The sequence below is a fragment of the Hydra vulgaris genome, chromosome 09, assembly GCF_038396675.1.
Source record: "Hydra vulgaris chromosome 09, alternate assembly HydraT2T_AEP".
NCBI classification, from domain to species: Eukaryota; Metazoa; Cnidaria; class Hydrozoa; order Anthoathecata; family Hydridae; genus Hydra; species Hydra vulgaris.
The window spans coordinates 26,051,276-26,073,244 of record NC_088928.1 but is presented as its reverse complement, the minus strand read 5'-3'; the positions used below and the strand labels follow the sequence as shown (position 1 = coordinate 26,073,244).

The 21,969-nt window shown below is 28.0% G+C and overlaps 1 protein-coding gene across 1 annotated transcript; it reads right to left on the bottom strand.

Moving 5' to 3' along the window:
* Positions 1-370: 370 nt before the first annotated feature.
* LOC100215765 (N-acetyl-D-glucosamine kinase) lies at positions 371-18,129 on the bottom strand. The gene is made up of 3 exons (XM_065805164.1): positions 17,962-18,129; positions 11,635-11,961; positions 371-1,384 (listed from the first exon to the last, which is right to left on the bottom strand). The coding sequence occupies exons 1-3, from the start codon at positions 18,083-18,085 to the stop codon at positions 786-788; spliced, it is 1,050 nt and encodes a 349-aa protein (XP_065661236.1). The 5' UTR covers positions 18,086-18,129; the 3' UTR covers positions 371-785.
* Between the last annotated feature and the right edge of the window lie 3,840 nt (positions 18,130-21,969).

Sequence of the window (21,969 nt, the reverse complement as noted above, 5' to 3'; positions counted from 1 at the left end):
AGTAAGGTATAATTTTCTACCTTTTAAGGTAGAAAATTATACCTTACTAAGGGTATATCACATATCCTACCTTAACTAAAAATTTCTACCTTTAATTTTTAGTGTGTAAATCAAAACAGAATATCATTATGTGTGATGTCTGTATATTTTGTGTCATGTCTGTGAATGGCATTTATGTCAGCCATTCAATCAGCAGCCAACAGCTATATAAAAAGCAGATATTCTAATATGTGCAAAACAAAAATTATTAAACAAATGGGTTGATACAAAGAAGGGCTATTTTAAAGAATTTTTATTTTAGTTAAAGAGTAAAATGTATTTAGCATTCAGATAAAATGGAGTAGTAAACTAGTAAAAGAAAAAGCTAATGGAACTGAATTTAGATAAAGTCATATATGAAAACCACATTATAATCAATCAAAAACACATGACAATAAGCAATATTAATAAAAGATAGTGAAAAAACACTAAAAAAAAATTTTTCAAATGTTACCCTCAAGGTCCATAAACCCTTATGAAACTTATATATCTATAGAATATTGTTTTTATTAAAATATAGTTAACAAAAATCTCAAATAAAGTGAAACTTCATCTTATGATCTTTTTATAACAAATCTTAAAAAAATCTTTTACTGTGATCAAAGTTTTATGTTTTAACTATAAGACATTTGCAAGAAATTAGAAATTAGAAATACTAAAAAATATAATTAAATGGCAAAAATGTATATCTAAAACATTTTAAAAAATGAGAAAAAAATTAACAAAATCAGAAAAAATTAACAAAATTATATATATTTATAATTGAAAAACACAAAAGACATTTTTTCATAATCCATAGGAAAATTAAACCCAGCTTTGTTAGCAGCCCATAAGCATGCTCCATGTGAAGCTTTAGCATCTGGTTTTAACTTAACTAGTGTGATTTCTTTAAGTTGCTTTTCTTCATCAGTTAATGGTGTCAAGCCAATTAAGAAACCTTCTTTTAAATACTCCCAACTTTTCCAAACAGAACCAATACATAAAACTTTTAAACCACCTTCAGTATGCAGCATTTCTAAATTTATTTTAGGAATAAGGGCTTTTATGTGTTTTCCTAATTGGACACCAGCTAATTTGAACAAATGTAAACACAATAAATCACCATCAACTGCCCCTTTTAAAATTCCTTCCACACAAAATTTTGCAATCATTTTTTTATCAATAGTTTTTCCATCTTTAGGATACAAATGTGGTAAAATACAGTACTTATCATTCATTTTAAAATAATCAAACATAGCTTGCTTTAGATAATCTGTACTGTGCAATGATCGTTTAAAACCATCCATATCTTCATATATTGTTCGTAAACTTTTCAATACTAACCAATGTGCACCTCCTTTATCTCCTATAAGTAAATACATAAAGTAGATTATTATACAGTACAAACTAAATATCATTCATTGAAATAGATGCAAGTTAATAATTCTTAATAAACTGCAACAAAAAAATTCTTATCTTATCAGAACTAATAGCCCTCTCACTCCTTGTAAACAGTTTAATGACTGCACATGAAATCTCATGATCAATTTAAAGGTTACAAAATAAAATATAATTATCAGAATTTTTCAAATGAGTCCTTGTTCTTTTTTTGTCAGAAAAATGGACTACAGAGTATTTTTTTAAAAATCTAATTTCTTTCAGCCTTAGTCATGCACTTATTTTAGGCGTGATCACATTTACTAACAAATATTATGAGTAAGTCACATGGAATGAAAGGGCTAATAAAAATTGAAAATATAAATTAAAAAAAAAATCTGTTTATATTATTGTTTTATGCTAAAGTCACATAAATATAGCACTAAATAGGATAATTATTATCTGATCAGTTTTATCCAACCTGATTATCTGGCTCTTATTGAATATTCAAATAAATGTACAATTAGAGCCAACCCTGTAACACATAGTTTGCAGGCATGGTACTTTACAACCATTGATATTGGTTAGCAACATCAAAAAAAATAATTTTGCTGTAGGAAATTGCATCAATGCTGCTATTAATCATGCTGCAACATAAATTGTTTTAAAATCAAAAAAACATCTTTACAAATCAAAGTCGTCCAAAGGATGACATATATGCTAAACAATTATTACTAACTTAATGCACATATTTTTTTTTCAAGCAAATTTTTTTAAAAAAAAGCTTTCATCAGGGTTTTTTTATGAGTACGCATTTAAATATACAAAATTTTTATTTTTTATTTTAAATAGGTGTTTAAATATACATAAGTTTTATTTAATAACATGACATTATTAACTATTATAAGAAACCATTGCATAACTAAAAATTATCATTAGATGATTAAAAATTATTACATGATTAAAAATCTTTGTTATATGAATAAAAATTATAAAAAATTATAATTACATGATATGTAAATGTTTAATTTAAAAAAAATTAATTTTATGTCACAAATTTAAAAAAAAATAATTTATTCCTGATCAAAGACCATCGCTTCCATAATCTGTTAAGTTACTTTAAATTATTTAAAACATCAAAATCTAGACAATGATTGCTTCTCTTTCATCACTTAGTAGTGTCATAATGTATATAATCTGCTTAGCCCTCAATCATAGAAATAGTATTGATCCAAGTGGCAGTAGTTTAAATGAGATTAATAAAACTACTTGAAGCAACTTTGGCAGATATAATCATCAAACTATCTGATTGGGACTTTGGTAGAATTTACAAAGGTACTATCATGAGAGATAGGCACAAGCTTATTATTAACTATTCATAAGTTGTCAGGTCAGGTGCATGGTCAGGTAAGGTATATGCTGTCTGGTCAGGTGTATGGTCATCATGATCCCTGCTACGGTAAAATGTAATCCAATGCAACCTGTTCCATGTAATGTTCCATGCTGCATAGTATGATTCACTTTCTAAGCCAAGGCTAGATGAAGTATACTTCCTGTCTTCAATACTATCTAATATCTGTCATGACCAAAGTAATGTATATATATATATATGTATATACATATATATATATATACACATACATATGTATTGCCTTTTATATAGTTGGAGGTGTCGTAATTAATGTGTTAGCTCCATAATTTACTATGTATTAATGTTTGTGTTCTGTCTAAAATTCTTGCGCAGTATTCACTCATCAGTAAGTTACTTTTTGTATGTTTGTGCTCTGTTTAAATCTTTGTTGCAGTGTGAGCTCAGTAACCAACAAATAATTGCAACTAAAAAAGCTAGGCTCACTTTAATTTCTAGTATTCTGTTAGATGTAATGTCTTTCCTAATGCATTTCCAAAGTATTCCCATCAATGTTTTAAAGTACTAAGGGTGTAGTGGCCACTACACCCTTAAATTGATTACGTTTTAGTAATAGTTTTACACTGTTATGTTTTGTATCATATCAAAATATATCAGAAATACAATCGCCAGCAAGGGTTGTTTTATTGGCCTTGAAACCCTACTTCAACTATTAGGCTGGCATAAATGTAAATCACTATTACATTGTTTCCGGACTATGATGATAAATGCTGAATCTACTTAACTCTTCTTTTGAACTTTGCTTTTATCTCATTGATAGCTATGTAACTCTTTCAGTTATCTCCTAATGAGGGTAAAACTCAGTTTAATGGATATGATGCAGACTGGTAGTAAGGTTTCTCGAACTTTGTGGTAGCTCTCAAGAGACTGATTCCATTAACAGCCGTAAAATATCAGAGTATTAACAACACCATGTTTTGCATCGATGGTGTCCCTGTTAATGCTATTGTGTGCATTGTCGAGGCCACATAATAAATCCTAATGTACAACTTTGGATTAATTAACTGAGTTCCATCTGTGAATGAGTCAAGACTTAAATCATGCTCAAAGTAATACAAAATATTAAACATAAAAAACCATCCCCACCACCTAAATGTATTAATGCATCTTTCACAAATATTCATGGTCTTCAAGTTGAATCTTACTTCTTTCAAAATTCACCAGACTTACTTGCTTTTTGTGAATTTAAATTTGGCTGTTTCATCTTCAGGACTCAGTATTAATGGGTACTATCCTTCGGTTCGCAAAAAAATTCCAATAATCACATGCTAGACTTGGGGGTAAACTTACACATCAATTCACTTAATTGTCAAGATCTCAGGTTTGAATCGTTTGACCACTCTTTTATGTGAGTCTGCTTAGAATCTCTTCACTCTATAAATTTTCTCTTTGTTCTTAATTGTTCTCCTTTTTCTCAAGACTCTTTTAGATGTAATTTCTGATCAAATTGACCATACCCTTTCTCTTTATCCATCTGCCAATATTGTTGTTATTGGTGACTTTAAAGCTCATCACACCGATTGGCTAGGCTCTAACATTGCTGACCCTGCTGGCACTAAAACCTAAAACTTCTACATTTCTCAATCTCTTACTCAGATAGTTAACTTTGTGATAGCTAACTCATTTTCCAGACAACACTAATCACTTAAACTTGATTTGTGTCTTGTCTCTGACCCTATCTTGTGTTCAGTTTCTCCTTGCTCTCCTTTAGATTGTTCCAACCATGCAATAAACCTATATCAATATTTTATCTAGTAATTATTTTTCAGATTCACCCTATCGTCACACTACTTATTACAACTCTAAAGCTGACTGGGATTTTCTTTTCATAATCTTTTTTGTGACTGTCCTTGGGCTAATGTCATTTCACTCTCCACTGATAAGTGCACATTCTATGTCACTTCCTGGATCCAGGCAGGTATAAAAGATTTTATTCCTTCTTATCAGTTCAAAGTCAAGCCTTATTCTACTACATGGTTTTCACCATCTTGTGCAGCTACTATATCTAATTCTAATCATTTTTTTATCTTTTTCAAAAGAACAACTTTATTGAAAACAAATGGCTATTAATTAATTCAAAAAATTAATGTAAAAAGATACTGTCTGATGCTTGGCCCCATTATTCCAAAATTACTAAATCTCAGAACTTAGGCTAGAGTTTTGGAAAATCTTTAACAGCGTCATTAACAAAGGTAAGTCTAACATTCCATCTCTAATTCATAGGACTGATCTTATTACCTCACCCAAGGATAAAACTGAACTATTAGTAAAGAGCTTTTTTTTTAATTTGACTCTTGAATCTTATAGCCATACTCTTCCTTCCATTCCAGTTAAACAGTTTAACCCATTGATGGACATTCAAATCACAACAACTTCGATTGCTAAATTTATTTATCAACTAAACTCTTCTACGGTTTGTGATTCAGACAACAATTCTTTCATACTCTAACAAAATTGTTCTCAAGAACTCTCTTCAATTCTCTCTAAACTATTTAATAAGTACTTGACTGAATCTTGTTTTTTTGCTTGCTGAAAAATGACATCTGTGGTTCCAGTTTTTAAAAACTCTAAAGAACAATCTGACCTCTCCAACTATTGTTTAATTAGTCTTCATTCTGTTATTAACAAGGTCTTCAAGTCAAAGCTCTTCTTCATTTCCAGTAACTTCTGGGGTACCCCAAGGTTCTGTACTTAGTCCTGTTTTGTTTCTTATCTACATTAATGATCTTCCTGACAACCTTACATCTAAAGTAACTCTTTTTGCTGATGACTCAACTTAATACTCCTGTCTTGACAAAATGTCTTCTCTTTTCGATCGTTTAGAACAGGCAGCCAATATTGAACCTGATCTCACTTCTGTAACAGATTGGAGCTTGCAGTAGCTTATCCATGGTCGTTGCTCAAACGAGCTATCATCTCTAGTTTCATCAACCAAAACTCATTCTCACTTGAGTTGTCATTCAGCAAAGTTTCACCCTTTAACTACATCTGTTCACGCATGCTCTGAAAACTTTTATTCTTCTAGTTTTTTTTTCCCTGCTTTTTTAATCCTTTTGATCTCCTGTCATCATGTTTTCTGTCAACCATTTCCTTGCTCTACAACTCTGCTCTCAGTTTTCTAGTATCTTCCAACTTAATAGTGATTGCTTTTTGCCTTGTTGGGAGTAAATCAGAATAAATTAAAATTAAAAAGTTGAGCAACAAAGCTGCAATAATTCATTACTTTGAGCTGCTTCTTGCATACAACAAATAGTAGCAATATATTTCAATACACTGCAAAGCAAACTGAGCAAAGCAGTAATTAACAAAAATACTTTATGTAATTTTAGGAATATTGATGAAATTTGCTTCTCTAGTGATCAAAGCAAGAAAAAAATAGTTTAATTTAAAAACAAATATTTAATTCAAAAATAATTATGCAGTTGGAAATTGCATCAATGCTGCTGTTAAACATGTTTCATCATAGATTATTTATAAATCAAAAAAAATATGTACAAATGTTGATACTTAAGTGGTACAGAGGATGAAGTATATGCAACATGTCCATTAGAGTGGGTCGTTATATGTAGGAAAAAAATAAAAGCTATTTGATCATACAATTATATAATAATAGAAAATGAAGAATGCATAAATAATAAACATACTACTAAAATTTGGTATTAGTAATATGCTGTACTTTTACAGTATATTAATATACATTAATATACTGTAAAATAAAATCAAACTGATTATGTTTTGACCACAAAATCTTGTTTACTGTCAAATCAGGGCATAAGTTTTCTGGATGCAAGTTTCGTTCATATTAAACCTTCTCTTGATTTTTTATTGCATAAGGACATAGATGTTTCCACCACTATTTTCACAGAGCAATTGACTGCCTGTGTATTACATAGTAGCTTCAAGTAAATTAAGTTTAGGCCGCCCTGAGACTTAATAACCTCATTTATTTCCTGATTAGTGCTGCGTCAAAAAATTGTTGAATTGAAAAAATTTTGTTAATGAGCTCAAAATAATTATTGGCATTAAAATTTATTTGCGGCACTTCAAACACACGAGATATCTTTCTTGTATGAGGTGAATTTTGTGCTTTAAGTATCCTCCTGGCAGCAAGCTCCCTTACTATTTTGTGTTCATCACACAACATCGACAGAAGCAAATTTTCAGGGAGGGCAAAATAGGCATTACGTTGAGTTACCAAATATATTATTAGTTGAGGCTGTGCTGGCAAATATCAGGAACCTTTAATTAATTTCTGAAAGTTTTTAGGCAGATATCAGGACCTTTAATTAATTTCCAAAAGTTTTTAGACTCATCATTGCAAGTTGTTTTTATTTGAAACCATTTGGAGCATATACTTTAACACAATATTCAGCTAATAGTTTTAATTCATTTGACGGATTTGATGTAGAAATATATAATTGTAATATTCTATTTGTTTTTTTTAACCATCGAGCATGGGACATCTTACCCAGGGATCTGTTACTCAAATCATCAGAGCATTTGCCACTAATAACTGCTATTGTGATTTCATATAAGTACTTTTGATCTGTTATCAGATCTTCAAATTTGACTTCTGGAAGTTCAGTTTGTATTTTTTCATAGTTTATTATCAGTAATTTTTCCCAATTTTTTAATGATTTGCCAATAGGACCAGCATGTGAGGATGGACCAGTGGTAACACCGTCTAATTTAATAAATAGATGTCTCACAGGCAACTCGTTTAAATGCAGCATGCAAATAATCCAATGTAAGGGGCTCTGAAGTCTTTTCTCGAAGGTTCTAATCACACCGTTGAATTTTCCCGTGTTAGTGACCGTACCATAGCAACCAATTACCATCAAATCATCTAGATTAATTTTTTGTGACAAGAGAAGCCCATTAATTGATATTGCAATGCCTTTGGCAGTACCTCGACCTGGGGTAGCGTAACCAATATAAACTGAATCTGGTTCTCTCATGAATTGTTCCTCAATCACTGTTTGTCTGTACCTTTTTGCTCCTTTCTTCAAAATATTTAGCGCCTTGTCTTTTCGCCCATTAAAGTATAAAGCAGGTAAATGAAGCTGCCTATGTTGCTTATATAATTCTTTATGTTTTTTCTTCCTTTCCCGTCGTATTTTTGATTTACTTCAATATCCAAAGATATATCGTGCAATACTGAAGAAACAATTGCAGCAGCTGCTCTGTCAGAAATACCGTAATGGTCGCAGATTTTTGATAACATAGGCAAACTTTTAACTTTATTTTTTGTTATTTTCTTTATTTGTGATGTGGAAGGTAAGTCTGAAGGCAATATTTCTTCACCTGATAGGCTAAGAAATATTGCCTTCAGACTCACTTAAAGACGACACCAATTCCTGCTGTTTAATATTACACTTCTCTTGAATTTTGTGAATGTGTAAACTAGATTTGTTCATCTTAGAGGCTCTTGTTACCTTTTTTTGTAATTTAGATGAAAGAATATGATCTATTCTACCAATTCGCATCTTCCTTTCTTGTCTTTGGTCAAGCAAAAACTTCTGCTCTTCTTTTGGTACCTTTTTTTCTCTTGGACAACAAAAAAGTTGAATTTGTTTACATTTACATGAACAAATGTCAAATAGAACTCTGCTATGCTGTATAAAATCAATTTTTTGATCAGTAGATAATCTTTTTAAAAATTTGATGAGGTTTTTGCACTTAAATGCACTTTGATATTAATGATTTTTACCTCTCAATTACAGCAGAAATTTTAGATAAAACAATAGAATTGGAAAAATCCACAAAGAAATTACAGACGACACTATTCGTCTAATTAAACATTGCAGAAAAACTTTACTTTATTTTAATAACGAGGCGTGGAAGGAAAAAATCACGCACGAATGCTTTGATGTAACAATGGGAAGTTACGACAGAGCAGAAATTTGCGAATTTGTAGGCTTATATATTTTAAATTTCCAAGCTAAAATAGTTTATTTTAATCAATTAGACTTGTACCGCGATGATGGCTTAATAATAATGCAAAAAAAATCAGGGCCTCAACTTGACAAAGTCAGAAAAAATATTATAGAAATTTTCAGAAACATTGACTTCCAAATTGAGATAAACAAAAATTTAAAAATTGTGAATTTTCTTGATGTCACATTTAACCTCTCAAAAAATTCTTAAAGGCCTTATAAAAAACCTAATGATGAATTATCGTATATTAATATAAATTCGAACCATCCCCCCCCCCCCCAAATCTTAAAACAAATTCCCAGTTCAATTAACAATAGACTTAATCAAAACTCCTCTAATGAAAATATTTTTAACTCTTCCAAACGCGTGTATGAAGATGCTCTTAAAAAAAGCGGATTTAAAAATTTCGAGCTAAAATTTGAAACAAAAATTGCAAAAAAGCAAAATAGAAATAGAAATATAATTTGGTTCAACCCTCCGTACAGCAAAAATGTTTCAACAAACATTAGAAAAGCGTTTTTAAAATTAGTTGACAAACATTTCCCTCCCTCTAATAAATTGCACAAAATTTTTAACAGAAACACTATTAAAGTAAGCTATAGCTGTACAAAAAATATTGAAAGAATTATATTAGGCCATAATTTTGCATTGATTATTAAAAATGGATTTCTCAAAGAAAAAATACTGAAAATTGTAACTGCAAGCAAAAACTTGACTTCCCTATGAATGGCAAATGCTTATCCAAAAATATTATTTACAAATGCATTGTTTCCTCGCAAAACAACCCTGATAAACATTATATTGGCTTAACTGAGGGCAGTTATGCAAATCACAAAAAATCTTTTAAACATAAAAAATACTCAAAAGAGACTATGCTGTCTAAATATATTTGCTAACTAAATGAAAAAAATATTAATTTTAAATTAAACTAGTCTATCCTAAAAACTGTGCCTGCCTATAATAACATTTCCAAAAAATGTATACTATGTTTACAAGAAAAATTTGAAATTATTACTCATTTAGATCAAGAAAATTTACTGAATAAAAAATCAGAATTAATTTCTAAATGCAGACATGAAAATAAGTTCCTTTTAAAAAATTATAAAAATAAATGACCAGTCCAAATTTATCTTAATTCTAAAGAATTCTTTTCATGATTTTTTAATTATCTAATGTAGTTGATGCAACTTGCTGTTTGCCAAACACTACAGTTATTACATAACTAATTATATCTTCCTGTGAAATAATTTTTCTATAATTTGAAAACGTTTTTATGTTTAGACATTCTTCCTGATGAACACACTGATGGTGAAACACAGTGTTGAAGTAATCAAAAATTGGATAAGTGTTTTTACTAATTTATTATTGCTCTGTCCTTAGACAATTGTTTGTAGAATACGCTAACATAATTTATATATATATATATATATATATATATATATATATATATATATATATATATATATATATATATATATATATATATATATATATATATATATATATATATATATATATATATATATATATATATATATATATATATATATATTTGCTGCCTTTCATTTTATAAAGTATTTCAGTTGTTAAATGTCGCTTTCAACAATATGAAAAATATAACCAAACTAATTAATATACCAATTATACCATATATATAATATACCATAATAAACCAAATTAATATGGCTTTTCTTTAAAAAAAATACTTTTATTTAAAAAAAATATACACAGTATTTCCTTTTCACCGACAATAAACATCTCGATATCAAATTTATATATATTATATAAATTTGATATTAAGCCATATTCACTTTTCTTTGTTAAAATAAAAGAAATATTTGAGTAGCCATTACAAAAAAACAATTGAAAACAGCCAGTGTCAAAGTGGAAGGAGACGAATAGTATTCTTATTTGGCTGTAAAGTCATTTGTGGGTAATCAGCTATCCAAAAACTAACGACATTTGTAATGATTAATTTGACAGGGAGGAGCGCTAGATAAACTAGCGACTAGCTAGAATAGCTAGCAACTTGTAACAAGTAGTGATAACTTGTAACAAGTAGTGATAACTTGTAACAAGTAGTGATAACTTGTAACAAGTAGTGATAACTTGTAACAAGTAGTGATAACTTGTAACAAGTAGTGATAACTTGTAACAAGTAGTGATAACTTGTAACAAGTAGTGATAACTTGTTACAAGTAGTGATAACTTGTAACAAGTAGTGATAACTTGTAACAAGTAGTGATAACTTGTAACAAGTAGTGATAACTTGTAACAAGTAGTGATAACTTGTAACAAGTAGTGATAACTTGTAACAGTGATTTGTTTTCTTTTGTGTAGTAAAGCACAGTACAAAAGCTAATTAAATATAAGATTTTTACAGCATTATTCAGCAAAAATCAACAACGCAGAACTTTTTTTTGCAAAAAACAATATGGAGTTAAAAATGAAAAAAAATTGTTGGTAATATCTGGATAAATAATTTATTTTGGTAAGTTTAATTAACTCAAAATTATTATCTAAGCTTTAATTATGATATGTACACAACTAGCCTCAGCAATTGGGGATCACTTTAAAAAATCATTTTTATTATACTTTTATAATTATAATTAAATGATAAATTTTTCTAATAACTTTTATTACATGATAAATTCTTCTTATAATTCTCATTAAATGATAAACTTTATTTTATTTTTATAAATATAATTCTTATTAAATGATAAATTCTTAATTCTTATTAAATTCTCAGATAAAGTTTGAATGAAATTTGTAAACTTCAGAATGATTTTCATCCCAAACACAACTTTACAATATATAAATATATACTTTAATAATTTACCAGAAGATACATACTTAGTAAATATGATACATACCTAATAAATGACCCCAACCACCACAGTTGATAATTTTGCCATTATTGTAAAAGAGACAGTTAGAACCAGTTCCAGCAATAATAACAACACCTCCATCCTTGACAGCAGTAAGGAGTGGAGATAATGTATCATTACATGTAAAACAATATTTGGCACAATTTGGGTATGTTTTTAAAAAAAGATCTGAAACCTCTGTTTGTTTTATAATATCATCAGCACCACTCAGTGACAAACCTAAGCTAATTAATGGAAAAGACTCTGGTATTCCAGCTACTAACTTGCATTGACATAACATATTATAAATTCTTCGCACACATTCTTCCATACCTAAATATAAATATACAAAATGTAAATACTTATATGTTCCAAATATAATTTTATTCACTAAGTTATTCATTATAGACAAAAACCATCATAAGAAAGGTCTAATATATATATATATATATATATATATATATATATATATATATATATATATATATATATATATATATATATATATATATATATATATATATATATATATATATAGAATATATATATATATATATATAGAATATATATATATATAGAATATATATATATATATATATATAGAATATATATATATATATAGAATATATATATATATATATATATATATATATATATATATATATATATATATATATATATATATATATATAGAATATATATAGAACTCTTCCTGATGATCCAGCAATGGTGAAACTTCAAGTCGAAGATAAAAGTTAGATAAGTATTTTTTACTAATTAATTATTGCTCTATTCTTTAAGAACATTGAGCACTCTATTTGTAAAATACACTAACATAATTTACATATATATATATATATATATATATATATATATATATATATATATATATATATATATATATATATATATATATATATATATATATATATATATATATATATATATATATATAAATATATATATATATATATATATATATATATATTAGACCTTTCTTATGATGGTTTTTGTCTATAATGGTTTTGTCTATAATACGCGCGTGTGTGTGCGCGCGCGTGTGTGTGTGTGTGTATATGCTATATAGGCATGCAAGTTTAGTAAAACATTAAACATCACTGATAATATTATAACAAAGTAATAGTTTATAGGGCTTCAGTACAAAAGCTTTTTTATTCTTGTTCATATTTTTATCTAAAACAATCTGGATTTAAGTTGGCATTATAAAAATAAATTGCATATATAATACAGACATATATGCATACATTGATACATATATACATATATACATACATACATACATACATACATACATACATACATACATACATACATACATACATACATACATACATACATACATACATACATACATACATACATACATACATACATACATACATACATACATACATACATACATACATACATACATACATACATACATACATACATACATACATACATACATACATACATACATACATAAATTCTGTGATATGCTTTTTCAAGTTTGTTGAAAATTTGCATGGTATGAACTTGTTTTGCTCTGTCATTTTTTAGAAATATGTATCAACATAGATATTCTTTGAATACTAGAATTATGGAACTTTAATTTTGCATGGATTTCACTGAGTTAAAATTTTATTTATTATGAATTTATTGTTATTAAAAATTTGCTTGTTTTTTGGACATCACGTATATATCAAAGAAATGCTGGTTCATTTTTCTAATATATTCTCTTAACTTTAAAAACCTTTTTTTTTACTACATGCTAAATTTCATTGAAAAAAAAAGCTATACTCAGCACAAAAAAGCATACTCAGGCACCTTAATACTATACTCCAATTAGATAACTGTTTTAAGCTTCAATAATGTGATACATTCGCAGTGAGGAGGGGTAGAATGTACTATTAATAACAATAATGATGTTGGACATTATTTAATTGTACTAAATAGTTGTAATGTAGTTAGCAATTGTAATGTCATTATATTTACCATTATTTAAATATGTTATTTTTTTATTTATAAAAATTAAACTTTTTTTTTCTAGCTACTATGGGGCCAAAAAGAAATTTGTGCTTTATGGTGAATACAAAAAGTATTTGACTGCTAATTTTGAATTTTTCGAAAATGCATTGACTCTAATACAGAGTGTAATACAGTTTGTAGAAATGGATATATTTTTTTATTATTTACAAAAAATAGTGATTCGTTTCTCAAAACATCTCAACAAGTCACTAAACATTTTAAGATAAAGACATGTAAAAATCAGGTAAGGAGTCTCATAAATAAATCATTGTATTGGGCTAGAAATTTTAACAGGGCTGAGGACAGTAAGTGTTTTTTTGACTTTTACAATAAACCTTTTTTAAGCCATATATCAAGTTTGCCTAATATTGTATTATCATCAGGCTCCTCAGATGTTTCATACACCAATACAAATGTTTCATCTCCTTTAACGAGTGGAACATCAGCATATGCAGGTTATAGCAAATGAGACGTAACTAAACATATATTTAGAGAGAAATTAGGCCCTATAAAACAAAAACTAAAATGTAGGCTATCTTACTTGTCTTCTCGGTTTGCTAACTCTTACAAAGAATATCGGAACAATATTGCACTACTAAAAGCTGAATTAAACAGCATGCCAAATCAATTACATGTTCTAAGACAAAATGTTAAACAAAAATAATAAAACCTTTAAGGGCAGAAATACCAGATCTGAAAAAACTCACATACAAAAATAAAATTATGGTGAGCAGATTCGTCACTTTAAAGCTGAAAAAAAAAGCTCTGAAATTAAATGAAAAGCATAAGTTAAGGCAACTCAAAACTTAACATAATGCTGCTGTTTTGACAAGTAACAGGGTAATTGCTAGTTTGGTGAATGATTTGCTCCAGATTTAAGAGGAAAGAAGTGTAATATTACCAAAAGATGAAAAAATATATTCATTACAAATAAAAATAATAATTTATAATATGCTGTTGTGTAATATACCAACAGGTAACATTCCATATCTTATGAGCAAAATAGGGCATTATATGGGTGTTATTTTTAATAATATTCCTCATCGAAGTACTGTTGAGCAAATGGCTCATGAACTTGGCGGTATTTCAGATTTGCAAGCAGCAGAGTGGGCTATGCATAATAATAATTTTACTCTTGGGTTTGATGCTACAACACAAGAAAGTGTTCACATTAATAGCATTAACTTAACATTTAAAAATAAATGTGTTGTTATGGCTCTAGATCAGTGACCAGGAGGAACAGCACTTGATTATAAAATTCATATATGCACTTCAATTGATTATATGGCTTTTTTTTATTCAGATTTTTACCAAAGTAGCTTTGATGAATGTCGTAACTTGATTATTGAAAATATATCTAACGCAATGTCAGACAGAGTTGCAATCAACCATCTTACTATAAGCAAATATTGTGCAACCTGGGGCAAAAATTTGAATGAGCTGAACTGCCATTTGAACACATTTGATTTTCTTGACACAATTGCAGTTTCATATCGCTCAGCATTACAGTCTCTTGAGAGTGAGAGTTGTTAATTTTTTGGAAATGATTGTATGGCAGTTAAAATTGTTTTAGCAATGAACAAAATGAAGTTTATAGACATCAAAGGTGATCTACAAAGCATTATTCCTAGATATCGTGGAAATGGGCTTCATATTCGTTTTCATACTTGTTTCACTTTCATGAAGCATTACAGTGAGTTTAAACATTTCCTCACTATTGGAACAGTAAAATGTAAAAGTTTGCAAGCAATTTTAAGAGGAGCATTTTGTAATAAAACTGCCATTAAAGAAATGTGCGTGCTTGCATTGTTTGGAAAACTCCTTACTGAATTTGGATGAAAAAGTTTTATGTTTTAGCTGAGGATGCAACTTTTGATCATGGTTCTAGTATTCAGTAAGTGAAAAAAGTTTTGCTAATAATTACAAATTGTAAATCTAATCCAGCTGCTCAGTTTTGCAGAAAAATGTATTTTTGGGGGAATATTCTTGTCCCTAATATTTTAAAATCAATATATGCTCCATTGCTAACTACTAATATTCGTATAAACTTCATTGATAACCAGCATAAAAAAATGACTTCTGCTTGTCTTGATGCTGTGCAAGTTGTCTTGAAGCTACAATATAAAAGATATTTCTCACTTTCTATTACAGACACTAAAGAAGGTAAGAGACGCAAAAGGTTTTATAATTTTTATTGAACTTATTTCATATTAAAAATTTTAAAAAGTAAATTTATCAGCTTAATACACGTCATCACTGCCATCTGGCACCCAGAGTGAAAACCAAAACCTCCTTGGTAAGTTTTTTACTGTTTTAATTTTTGTTTTTCATTTTAATTTTTTAAACACTGGTTTAATTTTTTTTTTTTTACAAATATAGGCTTTAACCCACCCTACCCAAAGTGTGAGGGGTGTAGAGCTTCCGAATAATACCCTCTTGCACACTTTTCACATGTTTATCCCTAAAACCTTTCTTTCTTTTGATACTAAACTGCATGCATTTAGATATAAAGATATTAAGTAATAATCTTAATATCTTCATATCTAAATGCATGTAAAAATACAAATAAAAATTATAAATTTCAATTAAATAATATTTTCTTTTAAAAAATCTACATTTTTCAATAGAACAACGAGTTTTGTAGACGCCCCTCTAGCGGCCTTCGTACACCCTTTGTATATACATATTGGCCTTTATAAGACCCATCTTTTGATACCAAGTTGTGTGTATTTCGATAAAAATTGACCAAGTTATGACGCTTTAAGTTGAAAAAACCTCAAATTTGATCACAGTTTTTTCAAGAAATCTATATATCAAAAATTTGGTACTCAAAATGCCATAACTTTTTGTAGAATTGTTCAACTTTGATAATCTTTTCACCTTTAAAATACTGAATTAAAAACCTTTCTAATGATATATAACAATCTAGTGTTTGATTAACTTAAAAAATTATATATATACATATATACATAATATATATATATATATATATATATATATATATATATATATATATATATTTATATATATATATATATATATATATATATATATATATATATATATATATATATATATAAATTATGTTAGTGTATTCTACAAACAGAGTGCTCAATGTTCTTAAAGAACAGAGCAATAATAAATTAGTAAAAACACTTTTCTAATTTATTTTTTTCTTCTACACAGTGTTTCTCCATCAGTAGATTCATCAGGAAGAATCCTGATGACCCTACTGATGGAGAAACACTGTGTAGAAAAAATTAGATAAGTGTTTTTACTAATTTATATATACATATATATATATATATATATATATATATATATATATATATATATATATATATATATATATATATATATATATATATATATATATATATATATATATATATAGACACACACAATAAAAAAAAAAGCATACACACACATATATATACAAAAAGAAATGCAAATCAGTCATAGAGGTGCTATTTGTTTTTTATGGTGATTGAGGTGATTCTTTTTTAGAGAAAGTGCATTTATATTACATTAAAAAGAGAGTTCTATTTTTTAACACTTGAATAGTGATATATTTTGAAAGTAATTGTAGTTTGTTAACATAATAAATACTATTGTATTTTATTCTGGATTATAAATAGTATAGGTATGAAATTTGTTGTTTTGTCTAAAGTGTAATGCAATAATTTCATATTAATGTAATAATGTAATTTTCCATTTTTATAGAGCATAATTTTTTTTACACATTTTTTGTTAAATGCTGAAAACTCATTACAAATACAATTTTCTCATTACAACTATATAGAAGCTAAATCAGTATTTAAGTATTTTAATCAGTCTAAATATGTGGTCACGTTTGTATGTCATTGCCTAATTCAAAAATAAAATCCCATCTGGAAACAAATGATTATACTTGATTTTGATTGGTGTACTTGACATAATTCTTTCAATTGATTCATCCTAAGTCATGATTTTTTGGTCATGTTACACTATAGGGAGAATGCACTATAGGGAAATGTACTGATAAATTTCTATATTATTTGCTGTCAAAAGACACATTTACTACCTTTTATTTACTATTTATTTTGTATGCTTTTAATATTAAAATGCAGACTTTAATCTGGACAGTTTTCTAGACAGTTAAAAAAACAAGAATTAATGAAAAAAATTAAGATAATGTTTTGTAATGTTAAAAAACTTTAGTAAAAATTCAAAATTGGGTTGCAACTGACCACACATATACCAAGGTGCTTCTAGCTATAAAGTATAAAAGTTAAAGATTAATAATTTTAGATAATTAGGCACCTATCAGCCAATGATTTGTTCCTTCTCCTTCAGTTTCTGCTACAATAGAACCATGTTGATTAACAATAATCATAACTGAATGACTAGCACCTCCCTCACAACCAGCAAAAAAATATTCACTCATATTAATAAAGCTAAATAAAAAGAACTGTTATTTGAAAAATATGAAACCATTTTTCTTTTAAAGAGATTCAAAGATTAAAAAGAGATTGAATGACTAAATTTATATAATAAAAAAATAAAATGAATTTTGTTACTATCCGGATTTTTTTCAAAAAATTCTTCTTATTTACATTACTAGTGATTTTTTTCTTTTAACAAACTTCTGCCTTATCTTTTATACGCATTTCATTTTGCACCAGGAAAAATAATAGCTTTATCTAATAAGTTTATTGAAATCAAATTTTTAAAAACTTTAAAAACAATTTCCCTTAACAATTATTAATGTTATACTAAACAATGTTTAAACCATTCTATCTGTATTCACTTTGTTTACATCGTTTATTTTTAAATCTGGTAGATCTTTACAAACAGCAACTATTGAGGGGAAGGGGGGGGGAGAGATTAACTTTCCGGTGCGCATATTTTGAAACCCTATACAGACTCAGAAAAGTCAAAAGCCTCTCTTTCAAAATCAGACTTCGCTGATTTTGAAAGAGAGGCTTTTGCGCGTATGTTTAAATCAAAACAAATGTCAAAAAACGTATTTAATAATAAAAGTGAAATTGAGTAATTTCATAAAAAACCAAATAATAATTAGCAAAAAAAATTATGATTTTTCTATCCAATTTTGTGCAATATAGTACAAATACTTATACAAACCCTCACAGCTCAAAACATCCGTGATTTTCAGAATTTTTTCTTAAAAATAACGATTTAAAAAAATTAGTTTGTTTTTCTAATTGTTTTTATATTATTCTAAGATATAAAAAAGACAACCATTGTAACAAACTATAAACCAGATGGTAAAACTTGACTATGCTGTGATTCTCATACGATAGATTTTTTAAAACAGTTTTAAAATTTACCTACTAATATCAATAGACTATTATTAACTTCGTATAATTTTTTTCAAGTTAAGTTCCCATTTATCCAATCATTTAGCAAGAAAAGTATTTTGAAAATAGCCTAATTTCTTTTTAGAACTTTACACTTATTACTCCCATATATAAATTATATACAACACTAAAAAAGTTCGAATATTGCAAATTGGTTGTTATAGCTAGCCCAGATGATTTGCAACACTCTTAAATTAAAAGCAATTGTAAGTAAGAGCGAATTTAGATATCCTTTGGTAATGTATAGTAATAAAAGATCACAAAGCATTGTAGCATAATAAGCTATTAGAAAAAATCTATAACCTGATGTCCACAAGTGTGTTTTGATAAAGTAAACTGATTACCAAAAGCAATAACTCTCAACTTACCACACCTTTATGAAAAACTAAGTGTAAAAAGGTAGAAACAAGAAAGATTGCAAACATGCAAGTTCATGTTGTTGTTTATTTCAATTTTAAAACTCAATACATGTTTGTTGATATATAGCTTTTAACCTGAACAAAATACTCGTTATTGTATTCTATAATTAATATAAAATTTTTATCCTTTAATATCAATTGATGGTAAATAATATTAAATAAAGCAGCAAACTTTGATAAATTTTATATATTTATAATGCTAATAATTTATTTTACATTATATACTCCAAAAGAAAAAGAAAATATGTCTGCTCTAAAAAAATTAGAAAAAAAACCTTAAATAAAATGTACTCCTTATTTACAAATTTTATGAATATAGTTTCATTATGTAATTTTTGGTATAACCAATAAAAACAAGTGTTCTTTTTTTAAATTTCTGTGAATATCTCTTGTTTATTAATATAAAAACAGAGATGCATCATGTTTTATTTTAATGTAATATTAATAATTTTTTTGAAAACTTGCTTCTTCAAATGTAAAAGCTAATTTTGATGAAGTTATTTTTATTACAAAAATTACCATAATTCCCCTTTATTTGGTTAAATATTTTGTCTTTAATACTCAGTAAAGTTTTAATGTTCAGTGAAAAAACAAATATCACTTTTTTTGTTAAATTTTCCAATAGATTATTATCCAATTTATTATTCAAATTATTTCCATTAGATTAATATCCAATTTTCATCCTATATAATATATATAAAGAAAAATATTGATGTACGCCTTATCAGCCTTCTCAAAATTTAGGTTGAACAGTAACTTCTTCAGGGTTCATAGATTTATATGGAAAATGTAAGCTAGTTTGGCAAAACATCTGTAAAAAATTTCTTTTTCCAAAATTTTAAATGTTAAACTGTTTATAATTAACAAGTTGGTAGAAAGATGCAGTAATGAGCTTAGAACAGCCTCTGCCTCAGCCTAAAATTTATACTTTGCATATTTTAAGTACTTTACCAGTAGTCTGGTGCAATTGCATATAAACTTTGTATTGAGCATGATTTATAGAACACAGACATTATATTTGATGAGAAACACATTAAGAAATCTTGCAAAATTGAACACATGCAAATTGAAGTGAAATATTTCAAGAGTTTATACATACTAAACACATTTTATAGTAGCAAAAATATTCATAGCATGACAACTTATTTTGTTCTTTTTTTTGATAATTTTATTTTCTTTTTTTTATTACTCTTTTTGTTCTATTAAAGTTGGTGAATTACAATTATTATGTATACGTGGTAAAGTCACGTAGATAAACGTGATGAAAGTCACGCATTCATTTATGGTTTTTAATGACTATTGTTGTTTTATAATTGTCATGGGAATTATAACTTTGTATTTATATACGATTTTTTGTAATAAAAAAGAAGGTTGAAAAACGCTTAGATAGTTGTTTTTAATATATGTATATAAACGAATACAAGAATGCAACAAGCTATTTCGGCTATTATGCCACCAGTATTTGATGGCAACCATCAACGGTTTATCCGTCAACTGCGAACATATATTGCAGCAATGGACATTGACGAAGCAAAGAGAAAAACGATAACATTAACATGTTTGCCACCACAGATTTATTCTGCATTAGAAGATCTATGCTTGCCGGCATATCCAGAAGACGATTCAGTGACATACGAAGAGATCGAGGAAAATATTATGAAGCTTTTTAAACCAAAGTCATCGTTAATGCTACGCTTTGAATTTGCAACAATTAAAAAAGTAAGTAACGAGAGGGTGACGGAATTTTCACGACGGATTGCAAGAGCTGCTGAAGGATGCAAATTTACGGATAGAGATGACAGGATGCGCGACCAATTTATCACTGGCTTTAACGACGGAGCTACGATCAAACGGCTATTACTGGAATCTGAAGAACTTGCATTTGCAAAGGCTGTTGAGGTTGCTGTTACTTTGGAACGAGTGACTCAAGAAGCCCGACAGTTGGATGGTTCCGATAATGTGATGGTTGCAGCAACATCGCTACTTCCCCAAACAACTGGTTTTGCCGGAACAAATAAAATAACATGTTTTAATTGTGGGAAATTTGGACATTATGCACGGGACTGCGAGACAAAATCCAAGAACTGTTCACACAATCATCGAGCCAAAGACTGCATCAAACGATTGCAAGGTTTAAAAAGAAAAGGGAGAACTTGGAAATAATGGCATCCAGTATTCTCCCTGAAACAGCGTTGCCATCATTAAAAGTTAAAATAAACGGAATGTTCCGAACAGCATTAATTGATTCTGGATGATCAATTACAGTGGTTCATGCTGAATCTGCACGTGGACTTGTTTCAAAAAGTGAAAAATGCATCACAACTTTGGGAGGAACTGTACAAGTACTTGGTAAAATGGTAATCAAATTGGAAATTGATGGAATATATCGGATAGTTAATTCGTTAATTGTAAAGGACAAACCATTCGAGTTTGATTTGATTTTTGGAATGGATGCTATTGAAAAATTCGGAGGAGCCGTAATCTATGGTGATAAAAACCGTACCGTCCGAATGTTAGCATGTGACACGGAA